This window comes from Pelophylax lessonae (genome assembly GCF_965119305.1).
Source record: "Pelophylax lessonae genome assembly, chromosome: 2".
Lineage (NCBI taxonomy): Eukaryota > Metazoa > Chordata > Amphibia > Anura > Ranidae > Pelophylax > Pelophylax lessonae.
The window spans coordinates 569250381-569264411 of record NC_138769.1 but is presented as its reverse complement, the minus strand read 5'-3'; the positions used below and the strand labels follow the sequence as shown (position 1 = coordinate 569264411).

Here is a 14031-nt window from a genome sequence, read left to right as displayed (position 1 = left end):
TGGAACCATATTTAGTATGTATTATTATATGTATACTATCAGTACTCTGTGTGCACATGCATATCATAGCACAAAAATAGAAAATATTGATTAAATTAGAAGCAATAATTTCTCACACTTTCAAAATATGCAAAAAATTTTACATTATACGCCAACACAGATACTTAGGACACCACATAACATTTGTGCAAAATTCATGCAAAAAAATAAAGGTACGTTTCATTGAATTTGTTGGGTCATAGATACCATAGAGTTGCAACGGCACCACTCGTGTGGTATGCCAGTATTTCAGTTTATTTGCAAAGATATTAAACTCAGCAGTTTATATGCAGATGGTCCATAAAGCACTTCAAAAACCATTGCAAACTATCACACACATAGCATGGTCTTTGGATATCACTCAACAGCTGAATATCTGGCATAACAAATCTCCAACCTGCTGCAGAATTCCAGAATGCATTATATTTATATAGTAGGATATTTATAATTGTCAAAATGCCAAAGTCCAGTGATGATACCATTTTATGTAGATTGATTGCCAACTTTTAGTCTTTTATTATTTTCCAGCTCCACCACTGTAAACTTTAAGAAAAGCAACAGCTTTAACATATGTTTGTAATCGTCAGGCACACTAAATAGTACCCAATGCATCAAAAATTATATTGTCAAAGTAACAGTCTTGTTGCGCCCTTTAAGTATACTTTTTTAATACAAATATCTAAAGTGAACAGTATATTTATTTTGGTGGTAAATAATGTATTGTGATAGCCCTCAATCTGGGGTTTTTTTTTGTTTGTGTATTAATATTTCCACTTTGGAAATTCAGTGGCAGCAATGCCTAGAAGGCTTTAAAATGTTGTATGGCTTTCTATTGTCCTCTGGCATTGTTGCAGAAGTACACCAGCTGCATGGTTTATAGACTTAGGAGTTTGCCCAACATGCACTGAATAGTGGATGTGTACTCACATTCACTTATTATCACTTATTATTCTTAAAAAGATAATTAAATGATGACAACTGAAATATCGTCTTTATTTTCCTTGAAAAATATAGTCAGGGAATTTTAAATTGCTGTTATACATTCTTTGCTCCCAATCCATTTTTCTTTCCATTTTTTTCAGGGAAAATACATGGACATTGAATTTGACTTTAAAGGAGATCCAGTTGGAGGTGTTATCAGTAACTGTAAGTATTTGTTTCATACAAGGATGTATAAAGCTTCTATAGTATGGTTTACCCCTTTTGCTGCCGGAACCATTTTTGCATTTTTTTTTCCCGCACATGTTTAAAAAATAATTTTAGGCCTGAAAATTACGTAAAAACCCCAAACATTATATATTTTCTGAAAACAGACACCCTAGAGAATAAAACAGTGATAATTCCATGTCACTTGACATTGCTGCAAAAGCCTTGGAAATGCAAAATTTCAGTAAAAAACACACTAAAGTGAATTTTAGGGTAATCAAACGCAATAAACTACCCAAGCTTTGTTAAAATTAAAAAAACGAGGTGCACCGAGTAAATAGATACCCAACATGTCAAGCCTTAAATTTGCATGCGCCCGTGAAATGGCAACAAACTTCTATTTTCTAGAGGCAACTCTTCCAAAGGCCCCTATATGGCATAAGTTCAGTGTTAGGGGGAAGGTCTTGTGCTAGGAACATTGCTTTTACTCCGATGTGTGCAGTGATATTTAACATGTGTATTGCAATCAACCTTTTCACGTTTAGGTGCCTCTGACACGTGGGGGGGGGTCTAAAAGACCCTGCATGTCTCCTCTGGTCTCCACTGAATGTATCACAATGCACATCGCACTGCAATACATCCCTTCCCGGCTATGCTAGCCGGGGACACTGAGAGGCTGACCTGGATGTGCCATCATGGACGTTGCTTTCTGGGTCATCTCAAAAATGGGAGGAGAGCGGACATGTGTCCACTCTTCTCCCTTCCCTCCACCTGCCGGGGGCGCTGGTACAGGGGGTGTGTGGGGGCAATCATGCGGCAGCACAGCTGCCAGAATGTATACACCTGACAGGCAGGAGTTTGCCTATCAGTTTTACATACAATCCCGGTGGCTGCAAACCCCCCTGCTGTCAAGTCCATATGACGTACGGACCTGGCACCAAAAGGGTTAAAGTGGAACTTTAGTCAGAAAATGAAGTCCTGCTAGATCACTTCAGGCTGGCCCATTTTGCAGGTATAGCTATGTTAAACTTTTAAAATAAGGGTCTCTACCAGGGGTCTTCAAACTTTGGCCCTCCGGTTGTTCAGGAACTACAGTTCCCATCATGCCTAGTCATGTCTGTGAATGTAAGAGTTTTACAATGCCTCATGGGACGTGTAGTTCTGCAACAGCTGGAGGGCTGTAGTTTGAGGATCTCTGGTCTATGGTATATACTGTTTAAAATCCAGTAATACCCTGTCTCACCCTTCTCTGTACGTGCTTAGTTGATCTCTATTTTTAGGCACTGCTAAATTTGTAGAGATCAATCCGCTGGCAGCCTTAAGGTGGAATTAAGCCCTTCTATCCTTTACAGCCAAGGAAGCTGCTTATGTTTGATCTGTCACTGCCATGGTGCTGCACATGTGATCAGTTATGACACCAGCCATTTGATGGTTTGACAGTTTGGTTGAGGGCACAAGCAAATGTGACAGTTATTAATCCTGACATTCCAGGAATGTAACTGTTTTTTTAACCACTTTAATACAGGGCACTTCCCTCCCTTCCCGCCCAGGCCAATTTTCCCCTTTTAGCGCTGTTGCATTTTGAATGACAATTGCGCGGTCATGCAACACTGTACCTACACCAAATTTATGTCATTTTCCCCCCACAAATAGAGCTTTCTTTCGGTGGTATTTGATCATCTGTGCGATTTTTACTTTTTGCTAAACAAATAAAAAAAGACCGAAAAGTTTAAATTTTATGTTATACAATTTTGTAAATAAATAATTTTTTTCCTGCACTGATGAGCACTGATGAGACTGCACTGACAGGCACTGATGAGGAGGCACTGATGGGGTGGCACTGATGGGGTGGCACTGATGGGGTGGCACTGATAGGCGGCACTGATAGGCGGCACTGATATGCGGCACTGATAGGCACTGATATGTGGCACTGATAGGTAGCACTGATATGCAGCATTGGTGGGCACTGATAGGCGGCACTGCTGGGCACTGATAGGCGGCATTGATGGGCACTGATAGGTGGCACTGACGGGCACTGATAGGTGGCACTGACGGGCACTAATGGGCACTGATAGGCGGCACTGGTGGGCACTGATGGGCGGCACTGATCGGCACTGACGGGCGGCACTGATGGGCACTAATGGGCACTGATAGGCGGCACCGGTGGGCAATAATGGGCACTGGTGGGCGACACTTAAGGATGGCAATGATGGGCACTTGTGGGCAGCACTGATAGGGAGGGCACTGGTGGGCAGCACTGATGGGGTGGGCAATGGGGGGCTCCCTGAGCCCTGATTGCCATCCCTGGTGGCCATAGTGGGCATCCCTGGGGTCATAGTGGGCATCCCTGGGGTCATAGTGGGCATCCCTGGTGGATCTAGTGGCATCCCCCCCCCGAGGGTCTGCACTGGTAATCAATGATCTGATTACCAGTGCCGACCCCCCCCCTGTCAGGGGAGCCGCCGATCGGCGCTCCTTTACTCGTGCCTGTCAGGCACGAACTAAGGAAAGCCGATCAACGGCTGTTCCTATTTACTATGTGACCAGCCGTGATTGGACACGGCTGATCACATGGTAAAGAGCCTCCGTCAGAGGCTCTTTACCGAGATCGGAGATGCAGGGTGTCAGACTGACACCTCGCATCACCGATCGCCGCTCTGCGCGCCCCCGGGGGGCGCCCAGAGCGGTGTTATCCTGCCGCCGTCATATGACGTCCGGTCAGGATAACTCAACCACATTCCCGCCGTCATTTGCCTATAGGGCGGGCGGGAAGTGGTTAAATAGTAAAATTGATAGGTTTAGTTCCACTTTATGATTTACTGCAGTTTAGGGTTTCAGTAAAATGGCGGCCTCCAGCAAGAAGAAACAGGAGCAATGCTGGAGGCAATTTACAGCACACAGTAATTTTGGTATCATAATTATTAATGTAGAATGTATGTTCCTTGCTAAAAAAACATTGTTTTTTATGAAGTTGTTATGGGTGAAGATCCGCTTTAAGGTTTCTCATGTTTAATTAAACAGCCTCCTGTTATATATCATTCAGTACAATATGAAGAGTTTTGTCTCCATCACATTTCAATATAGAATTAATCAAAGCCAGAATAACATAAAATAAAGTAAAAGAAAGTACCAATTTCAAATATGACTTTGCAATGGGAACGTAGCTAAATATAAACCACATGGTTCTAGTGTTTGGTAACTTGCCTCTTATGCTATAGCTGACCGTTGTAAAAGCAGCTATATCACAACCCAAACTGATATTAAACAGATCTACAAAGATTCAAACAAAAAGAATAATTAAAATATAGTCAGTGACCCTTACAATATACGTATTGCCACATTGCTTTGGCTAGCCATCTCTTAAGTTAAATGGGAAAGGGCAAAGATATGACATATTTAGGCTGCTCACACACTGTATCATGTGATCTTGCCTTTATTGTTGGCTTAGTTTGTTATTTTGAATGTACCTATTATATTATTGGATTCAATGCCACAGTCATTTTTGGTATTGTTTTTCCTTGTTTGTCTCAGTCCTCATTATCCAGGATAGGTCACAGCAGGAAGTATCAGCTCATTTCCGTCAGTGTGGGATGGCAGTTATTTCCAGCACATATTTGAAATACTGCTTGTTCATTCATTAAGTAACGGGAAAGACAATGCATAAAAGAGATTGCATATGGGGAGAAGGATATAGACAGATCTTGTAAATTCCAGCTGTGTCCTGTATTGTAAAATGAAAGGCTCCATGAGTTACCAAACATTTCCCAGTAACACATGCAACAATTATTCATTAACTCTTTCCTTCACTAGAAAATGACAGTTATAATTGCTACATTGTAATAAAAGCTTTAGTAATATCAGGCACTGGGCCACTGATAGGGGGGGGACCACCAGTCCCCTTGTAGGGGGCCCGAGCACACTGGGAGGGGGATACATGATGGACAACAAATACAGAACTCTTCCTCCAGCAGCTGAAAGATGATCTCTCTCCCTCTCCCGGCTGCCAGCTTTTATCTGCTGATAAAGGTACAGCTGTCCTTCATTAATCCCCCTCCCTGTGTGGACCCCCCTCCCAGCCCTGGCTCTAATGTTAGCTCTGCTCCTGAGTTTGTTATCTCTGTAACTTTGTTTCTCTCCCTCTGTCTCTCTGATCCCGGAGCTCCAACTGCCCAGCCGGTATATCTTTAGGCTCCATTCACATATAGGCATCTCAGATCGCGGGCAGAATTGCCACGATTCTGCCTGCAATCCCGAACCTTTGCAAGTTGCGGGACGCCCAGGCGATTCCCGTGACTTGCAAAGGCACCCCAATTGTGGCCTCATTTTGCCACGATTGTCGCCCGATGAATCGCGGTAAAATCAAGCAAACAGAATCGCGTGCCGACTGTCGCCCCAAAGAAGCTTTTGTACTTTTTTTGGGCATCGGGAGTCCCGCAATTCTGTTTGCGCGCATTTACCGCAATTTGTCGGGCGACAGTTGCGGCAAAATTGCGCCACCTTGGGGTGCCATTGCAAGTGACTGGAATCGGATGGGTGTCCCGCGACTTGCAAAGGTTCGGGATGGCGAGCAGAATCACAGAAATTCTGCCTGCGATCCGAGACGCCTATATGTGAATGGAGCCCTAATATTTTCTTGGGGGGCCCTTTCAGGTAGTCTGTATGGGGCCCCACGATTTCTATCAGCAGCCCTGATCAGGCATATTTCTTTTGTGCTGAGAATGTTGTTTCTGACATTTTCCTTCCCCTTCATCAACGTTGTACAACAGCTGGAAAACATGCAAGGTAACATAACTGTTCAGGTGACTCCTGCAATTCTAAGCTTGAGGCTAACCTACATAAACTCACATAGCCTTCCTGGAAAAAACATTTTTTTTTTTTTTTTTTTTTTTTAGACTTGCTGGAGAAATCTCGGGTGGTGAAACATGTCAAAGGAGAAAGGAACTTTCATGTATTTTACCAGCTGCTTGCAGGAGGAGGCAATGAACTTCTAGGTAAGAAACTCAACCCCAAAAGGAGGCTGCTGAAATGGGTCCCCCTTCCCTGTTCAAAGGCTAAAGGACATCTGTTGGGTTTATTTTGTTGTGTCTTCCTGTTCCAGTAACATGTATACCCATAGAAATTCCTTTCAAACATTACTGTAGTGTGCTTATTAGATAATGGTCATAATTTTTTTTTACATTAGGCTCAGTTCACAAAGCCAACAAAGCCAACTGGCATATTTAGAAGGTCTAATACTTGTGTTAAAACTTTGTGAATTGAAGTCTATTGTGTGAGATATCTGTGTTCAGTAGGTGCTCGTATCACGGTGTCAGGTAAACTTTGTGTCAGGGTCTGAAGAATTTTTTCACGATCCTGGCTGAATATCGGGTACATATCTGTCATATGTTTGTATAAATACTGTATGTGCTTTAGCCTATGACACCTGTCAGGGAAGAAAGTGATGGGAAGTCTCTCCATAGGCGCACAAAGAAAAAACATACTTTTAGTACAGCGGGGAAGGATTAGAGCTTCAGGCAATATTTTTGTTGTCCATGCCTTCCTATCAAGATGTAGAGGCTTCAAAGGAAAGAAACATAGGAAAGAGTTCTACAGTGGAGTTAAAAACAGATATAAAATATGTCTGAAGTCGGGCTTAAGCATTAACATATGGTCCTATGCATAGATTATCTAAATTCATTTTTTTCATGGGAAATATTGATTAAAACAATTTAGCCAATTTTTAAAACTGCTACATCTTAAAAAGAGAGCAACTGATACGGATATATTGGGATTGAAGTGAGAGCTCCACAATTATATCTACATTACAATGTCATGTGTCTAAATGTAGGAAAACTGGATAAAAGAAAGTAAAAGTTTAGTGATGGAAATGGGGAAAGACCGAAAACATAAACATAAGCTTTAAAATAGTTTGCCATCATTTACACACACCCTGCCTGTTAAAAAAAAACATAGTTTGAAATGTTTGCTTATAATTAGTAATGCGGTGTACAGAGCCATTATGCAATTATCTCTGACTGTCAGTTAGATATCAGGTTCCTGTACACCAATGCATTTTTTATTCAATGTCCATAAACAAACAAATGTACCTTAAGTTCAATTTTATATTTTGATGTTTTTTTTTTTTTTTTACTAGCAAAATTAAAATTGGTTCCAGACTGCAGCAAGTATGTTTACCTGAATAAGGATCCCAACAGTTTCGCTGGGATGAACGATGCTGAAAATTTTAGAGTTGTTAAGGTATACCTTTGTTATGATTTTAATATGTTTTTATGTTATTGGGTTTTTATGCTCATTTAGCTGTATCTAAAACTTAATTATTTACATATCATTTAAAGTAATTTCTAAAAAGATGGAAACCCTTTATCCGATGTACTAGCATTGGCAATGCAATGCTGGATTCTACCAGCAGGGGAACTTTATAAATGTGGCTCTGTGTCCAGGAAATACATATGAAAGGGGTGATTATCTGTGATACTACACGGATGGATCAAAATCAATTAAAAAAAAAAAAAATCCATGTATTTATCACTGGGATTTCATCCAAGTAATGTGGCTCTACATTAATTTACTAACTGGGTATATTTATGTTTATTTTAAAAGGATGCCATGAAAATTATTGGATTTGAAGATACTGAGGTTACTTCAATCCTGGAAGTTGCTGCGGTTGTTCTAAAGTTGGGGAACATTGAGATAAAAGGACAATTTCAGGCTAATGGAATGGCCTCGTGCTATATCACTAATTCTCAGTGTGAGTGTTGACTGCACCTAAATGTTTCTGCATGTTGATGTACACAGACTAATTGAAGCAATTATGACACATGTATTTAGAGGCACATCATATACATTCATCTTCATATTACTGCTATACTCATGTGTCTATTACTACATGTGAAGGACTCCGACAGTGCTTAGGGCAGACTACAGTATCCTATAGCATCCTGACCAAATTCACTTTATTGAATCCAACCCATAACAAGGCAACAGTTTAGCTCATGGGTGGCGTTTGAGGGGTCTTAAGGGTCGCAACGGCGACCCCTAACATCCTCCAGGGGGCCCTTGTGACCTCCCTGTCACATTAGGTTGGCAGTGGACGGGGATATTGAGTAGATCGAGTGCTTTCCTTGCCAACCCCCTGGACCTTGACAGGAGGAAAATACAGATCGGTTCAGGTAAATGCCTCCCTTGGTTCATACTTTTCCGCTGTTTTGACTTCATCCTTTTCTTTGTCCCTCTATTGTACCTAGTGAAATATGGAAAATATTATAATTAAGAGTTAGAACCTAGAAAGATGTGAAATTCAACAATTAGTGTCATCTAATTATACTTACAGTAATATAAACTTGAAACGCAGTCTTGGTAATTTACTATTGCAGTATCCTGGCCTCAATTAACATTGTTACCATTTTTTATCCAGATGTTAAAGAGATTGGCTCACTGATCGGCCTTGACAGTCAAACACTAGAAAATGCTTTCAGTGTCCGTACTGTGGAAGCCAGACAAGAAAAAGTGGTGACTACTCTAACCGCAAATCAGGTATGGAACCTGAACAACAATAAATCTTAGTACACTGTACATCTTCTAGATTATGTGACCATCACTTACAATTTGATGAGTCTGTCACCCACAGGTCAGCTTGGCTCAGTTGTGAACTTTGACATTTTCTTTCAGCCAATAATAAATTATGATCAATGTCTTGCATACTTTTATGATGGCACACTGGATTATCCCATGATCCCATGGCAGCTATAAAAGGGAACTACATATATAACTTACCATACTGCTACAATGGCATAAAGATTTATAGTGTCCCACTGGGGAGATTTCCTTTCACTTATAAATTTACCTAAAATGAGGCACACTCACATTTGTACTCAAAAACATTGTTCCTTTGAGAGATTTGCCATTTATTCCTATTCCACTGATAACCATTTTGGATTTTCCATCACTTTTTAGTTTTGCTGACAATGGGCACCAGGACACATTACGAGGGTAAATTAGAACTGGTAAACAACATGATTGCTCTACCGTTCATTGACGGATGCAGTTCCTGATGCATATCAGTAGGGTTATACTGCCCCCTACAGGAATAGGACACTATACAGAAAAAAAGTCCTGGCTACGCCTATGGGCAGTCCCAGAGGGTAAACCCTCTCTCCTACTGCATAGGATGTCAGTTTTAATCTGTCTAGTCAGGAGTAAGGACCTAGTTCCTATGTATAGATCCAGTGGTCACCCCAGCAGGCCAACGAGCGCGCGCAGGCCTTAGCTCCGAGCTGGGGCAGCCGCGACATAGTCCCACTGGATGGGGACTGGCCCTGCGAGTTAAACATCTTGCCAGGTTGCATACGGCCGGGTCTAGGCCCGAGTCGCAACGGTCCTATTTGGCCGACAGCCCCCCCACTTCGGTGAAGAGGGGTTCTGTCAGGAGATGGCGCCCGCCTGTATTCCTGGTATGGTGAGTAAATATCCCTGGGACGGTCGGGCCCTCACAATCCTGGGTTCCCCTCTGTCCTGTCACGCACCCCCTCTGTTACCTGCCCCCCCCCCCACGCTGGGGGCTGTTGGGCCTACACCCTTGCGCTGAGACTGTGTTTCCAGGCTGAATGAGGAGCCGGATGAACGATTGTGCGGGGGGGGTTTCAGTCTGTACCTTCAGGGCCCACCTGCTGATCGATCCTGCTGTGGAGTCCCCGTGAGGGTCCTCGTTTGCTTTGCTGGCCGCCTTTTTCTTGTAGCCACATGTGCTGAGGAGATCGGTGGCCATCTTGGTACACCCGGCATGGCCATTTTGGATTCTTCTGCTAGGAATCTGTATGGGAGTGCCTGGAGGTGTTGTTCTGTGGGTGGAACCGCTCCCTATACCCTGGGCAGATTCTCAGCTCATTTTCTTTTGGATAGAGCTTGCTGCTGACACGTGCAGACGTTCTGGGGTCTTCTGCTGCATCTTGGTACAGTGGGTCTGGAGTTCTCTCTCTCTCTCTCTGCTGGGGGTCTCCAGTGCGATTGCCTGACCTTCGGGGGGCGCTGCAGCGCAGTGGGACTTTAAAAAAATAAAATAAAATTCTGGCACTTTTTCAGCTTTTTGCTGACGGGTTCCCCTGGTGCAACATGGATCCTACAGATCATGTGTCCCTACCTGACGCCCTTGGGAAGGCTGCAGGGCCCTCTGGATCCCAGATGTCTACCGATGCAATTTCGACGGTCCTGGAAGCGTTTGTGTCCCGGGTGGAGGTGGTCTTTAAAGGGTGAGGTACTAAGAAACGCCCTCTGCCTACCCCTGTCTCATCTGATGCCTAAGGTTCTGACTCCACGAGTCAACCTACTGGGTCTGTCACCTCTCGCCCTGTCTCCTCTGACTATGAGGATGACATTTCTACCTCCACTGACGCGCAAGATAAGGCGCTGGTGGACGCACTAGTTGTTTCTGTGCGTGAGACCCTGAAAATGGAGGACGCAGCTACGGCTGCAACTGGGACGCAGGTTACGTTTGGCACTCATAAGTCATCCAGAGCCGCAAAGGTTTTTTCCTTTCCCGTGTATTTGACAACAAGCTCAAAAAAGAATGGGACTGCCCAAAGCTTTCCCCTGGGGGTGCCTAAGCGGATTGCTAGACGCTATGCTTTTGAGGAGTCCCTTTTAAAGAAGTGGTCTTTGCCACCTACGGTGGATCTTCCGGTCTCAAGACTGAATAAGGCTACTGTTATCCCAGTGGAGGATTCCCCGTCCTTTAAGGATCCAGATGATAGGAAGGCGGAGGCTGTGGCCCGCAATATGTACTCCCTGGCTGGGTCTGCACTGAGACCGGTGTTTACAGTTGCCCTTGTCACGCACATGTTGACTGAATGGGCTAAGTTACTACGCTGTGACCTGGAGGGGAAACAGGTTCCCTCTGACTTCGAGGAGCTGTTGGACCAGCTGGTGCAGGGGCTGCAATTTGTTTGCGATGCCGCGCTGGACACTGCTCCCATATTGGGCCAACTGTTGGTTTCAGCAGTGGTCCTTCGGCGTATACTTTGGTTCAAGTGCTGGTCTGCGGATCAGACTTCAAAGAAGGCCTTGACTGATCTACCTTTTCAAGGAGATCGCCTGTTTAGGGCTACCCTGGATGATGTCATTAAGGGTCACACAGGGGGGAAGAGTACATTTCTTCCACAGGCTAACAAAGGTAACGACCCTTTGTCGGCGGATGGGATCCCTCCTTCTCTGCACACAAAAAGTTTTTTCGCTCCTCAGGGTCAGTCAATAAGGTGAAGCCCTTCAAGACGCGGGCGGGTCCAAGTGACCCTGGTCTGGCTCAAAAGTCTGGTTTCTCCAGACCTGTGAACAAGACCTCCTCGCCCTGAGTTTGCGCCCTTACCCTTATCTGGGGTGGGGGGATGTCTTTGCCAGTTCCTGGCCCTGTGGCTATCCCAGATACCAGACACAGGGGTTCAATCGGTCATACGGTCCGGTTACAGGATCAAGGGTGGAAGACAAGACAAGACAATCCGCGACCTGAAAGCACTAAATTGTTTTGTGCGAGTTCAAAAGTTCAAGATATAATCGGTTTGCACAGTGGTGGCCTCCCTACATCAGGGGGATTTCCTGGCCTCCATAGACATCAAAGATGCCTACCTTCACATTCCAATCTGTGCAGGACACCAATGGTTTCTCTGTTTTGCCGTGGGAGAGGATCACTATCAGTTTGTGGCGTTGCCCTTTGGTCTCGCCTCTGCTCCTTGGATCTTCACAAGGTGTTGGCCCCAATCCTGACACTATTGCGGAAGCAGGGGATATCGGTCCTGGGTTACCTGGACGATCTGCTTCTCTGTGCAGATTCTCCTACGGTGCTGGAAACAAATTTGGCAATCACCATGAGAACGCTGGAGGAGTTCGGGTGGATTCTGAACCTTCAGAAGTCGTCTTTGGTCCCTTCCATGAGACTGGATTACCTGGGCCTGACTTTGGACTCATCCTCAACCAGGGTGCTTCTTCCTCAGGCAAAACTCCAAGAACTCCAGACTGCGGTTCAGCTGTTGCTGATCAGCAAATGGTCATCCCTTCGGACCTGCATGAGAGTTCTGGTACTGATGGTGTCTTCCTTCCAGGCGGTCACCTTCACTCAATTTCACACGAGGATCCCCCACAAGGAAATACTTCTCAATTGGAACAAGAATCCAAATTCCCTGGACGTTCAGATCCAGCTGAGCCAGGTGGCGAAGGAGTACATTATCTAGGGGCTTCGGTCCCCCATGTTCAAGCAAGGGAAATTCTTCCTCCCTATATATTGGACAATTGTCACCACGGATGCAAGTCTGTCCGGATGGGGGGGGGGGGGTAGGAGTTCTCGGCAGGTTGTCTGATCAAGGAGGCTGGTCCCTGGAAGAATCCAGGTTACGATCAATATTCTGGAGCTGAGAGCGATCCGGCCTTGCCTAGTCCACTGGACCGAGTACCTGCAGGGTTGTCCAGTGCGCATTCAATTGGACAATGCCATAGCTTATGTCAACCACCAAGGCAGCACCAAAAGTGTCCTTGCGGCCTTGGAGGTGGCAGGCATCCTTCGTTGGGTGAAGCGCTTTGTTCCAACTCCCCTTGAATGCGGGGGCATGGTCCCTCTATCCGGAGGTGTTCCAGCAGTTATGCCTTTATTGGGGCACTCCAGATGTAGATCTGTTGGCGTCTCAGGTCAACAGAAAAGTACAGAGGTTTGGGGCCCGCTCCCAGGACCCTCTATCGGATGCTGCAGATGCGCTGGTGGCTCTTTGAGTCAGTATCAGCTGATGTATGCCTTTCCTCCTCTGCCAAGACTACTTCACAGGATCAAGGCGTAGGGGATCATTCTTGTGGCTCCGGACTGGCCACGCTGAGCTTGTTCAATTAAGGGTCAAGTTCCACCTTTCCCTGTTAAGGTGCATTCTACTCGGGCTGTTAATGTTTCCTGGGCTTTTCGCCATGGGGCATCTGTGCTTCAGGTATGCAAGGCGGCTACCTGGTCGTCTGTTCACACCTTTACCAAATGTTATAAGGTGGATGTGCTGGCATTTGCGGATGGCTCTTTTTGCCGCAAAGTTTTGCAGGCTGCTGTATAGGGGGCTATTTGGCCTTCCTTGAGAGTGCTTACTGTTTGTTTCAGGTGCACCCCGTCTTGTTGTTCTGATGAGTCCTATGTTGCCTGGTTGGCTATGTTTAGCCTTGGGGACTTGTTTTTTTTCTGCTGTTCCCACCCCTCGTTCTATGGCACTGCTTTGTGACATCCCTACTGATATGCATCAGGAACTGCGTCCATCATTGAACGATAGAGAAAACTGGATTTTTGACTTACCGTAAAATCCTTTTCTCTTAGGTTCTGTACTTGCCCCTCTATTTTGAGTTGGGTTGGTATAACTTCTCTGACACTGCTTTGATACAAAACTGACATCCTGTGCAGGAAGAGAGAGGGTGTACCCTCTGGGACTGAGCATAGGCGTAGCCAGAACTTTTTTTTCCATCTAGTGTCCTGCTCTTGTAGAGGGCAGTATAACCCTACAGATATGCATCAGGAACTGCATCCGTCAATGAACCTAAGAGAAAAGGATTTTACGGTAAGTCAAAAATCCAGTTTTTCAGACCTTTTACTCCATGGGGGCAGTTAACCTACTTGCATATTTTGGGCTGTGGGAGGATACCCACACTAGCATTGAGAGAACATACAATTTTCATTAAAACAGTGTCCTATGTAATAACTGCACCTAGGAGCTGGACATTGCAAGGAAAGAGTAAAACCAAGCTACTCTTCAAACATCTTGATTATTTATTGCTTCCTATTGTTTCAAACAAAAATCTGCACATGGAGGATATTTTAGCACTATAAATAAACTCTTCATT

General features: G+C 44.7%; 1 protein-coding gene across 2 annotated transcripts in view; it reads left to right on the top strand.

The window, feature by feature from the left end:
- MYO1A (myosin IA) overlaps positions 1-14031 on the top strand; it is a 148995-nt gene that overhangs the window by 82324 nt on the left and 52640 nt on the right. For both annotated transcript variants that reach the window (XM_082244519.1, XM_082244518.1), the window contains exons 7-11: positions 1122-1185; positions 6078-6176; positions 7319-7422; positions 7786-7933; positions 8600-8718. In XM_082244519.1, coding sequence (XP_082100645.1) covers positions 1122-1185; positions 6078-6176; positions 7319-7422; positions 7786-7933; positions 8600-8718 — 534 coding nt within the window. The remainder of the gene's footprint in view (positions 1-1121; positions 1186-6077; positions 6177-7318; positions 7423-7785; positions 7934-8599; positions 8719-14031) is intronic.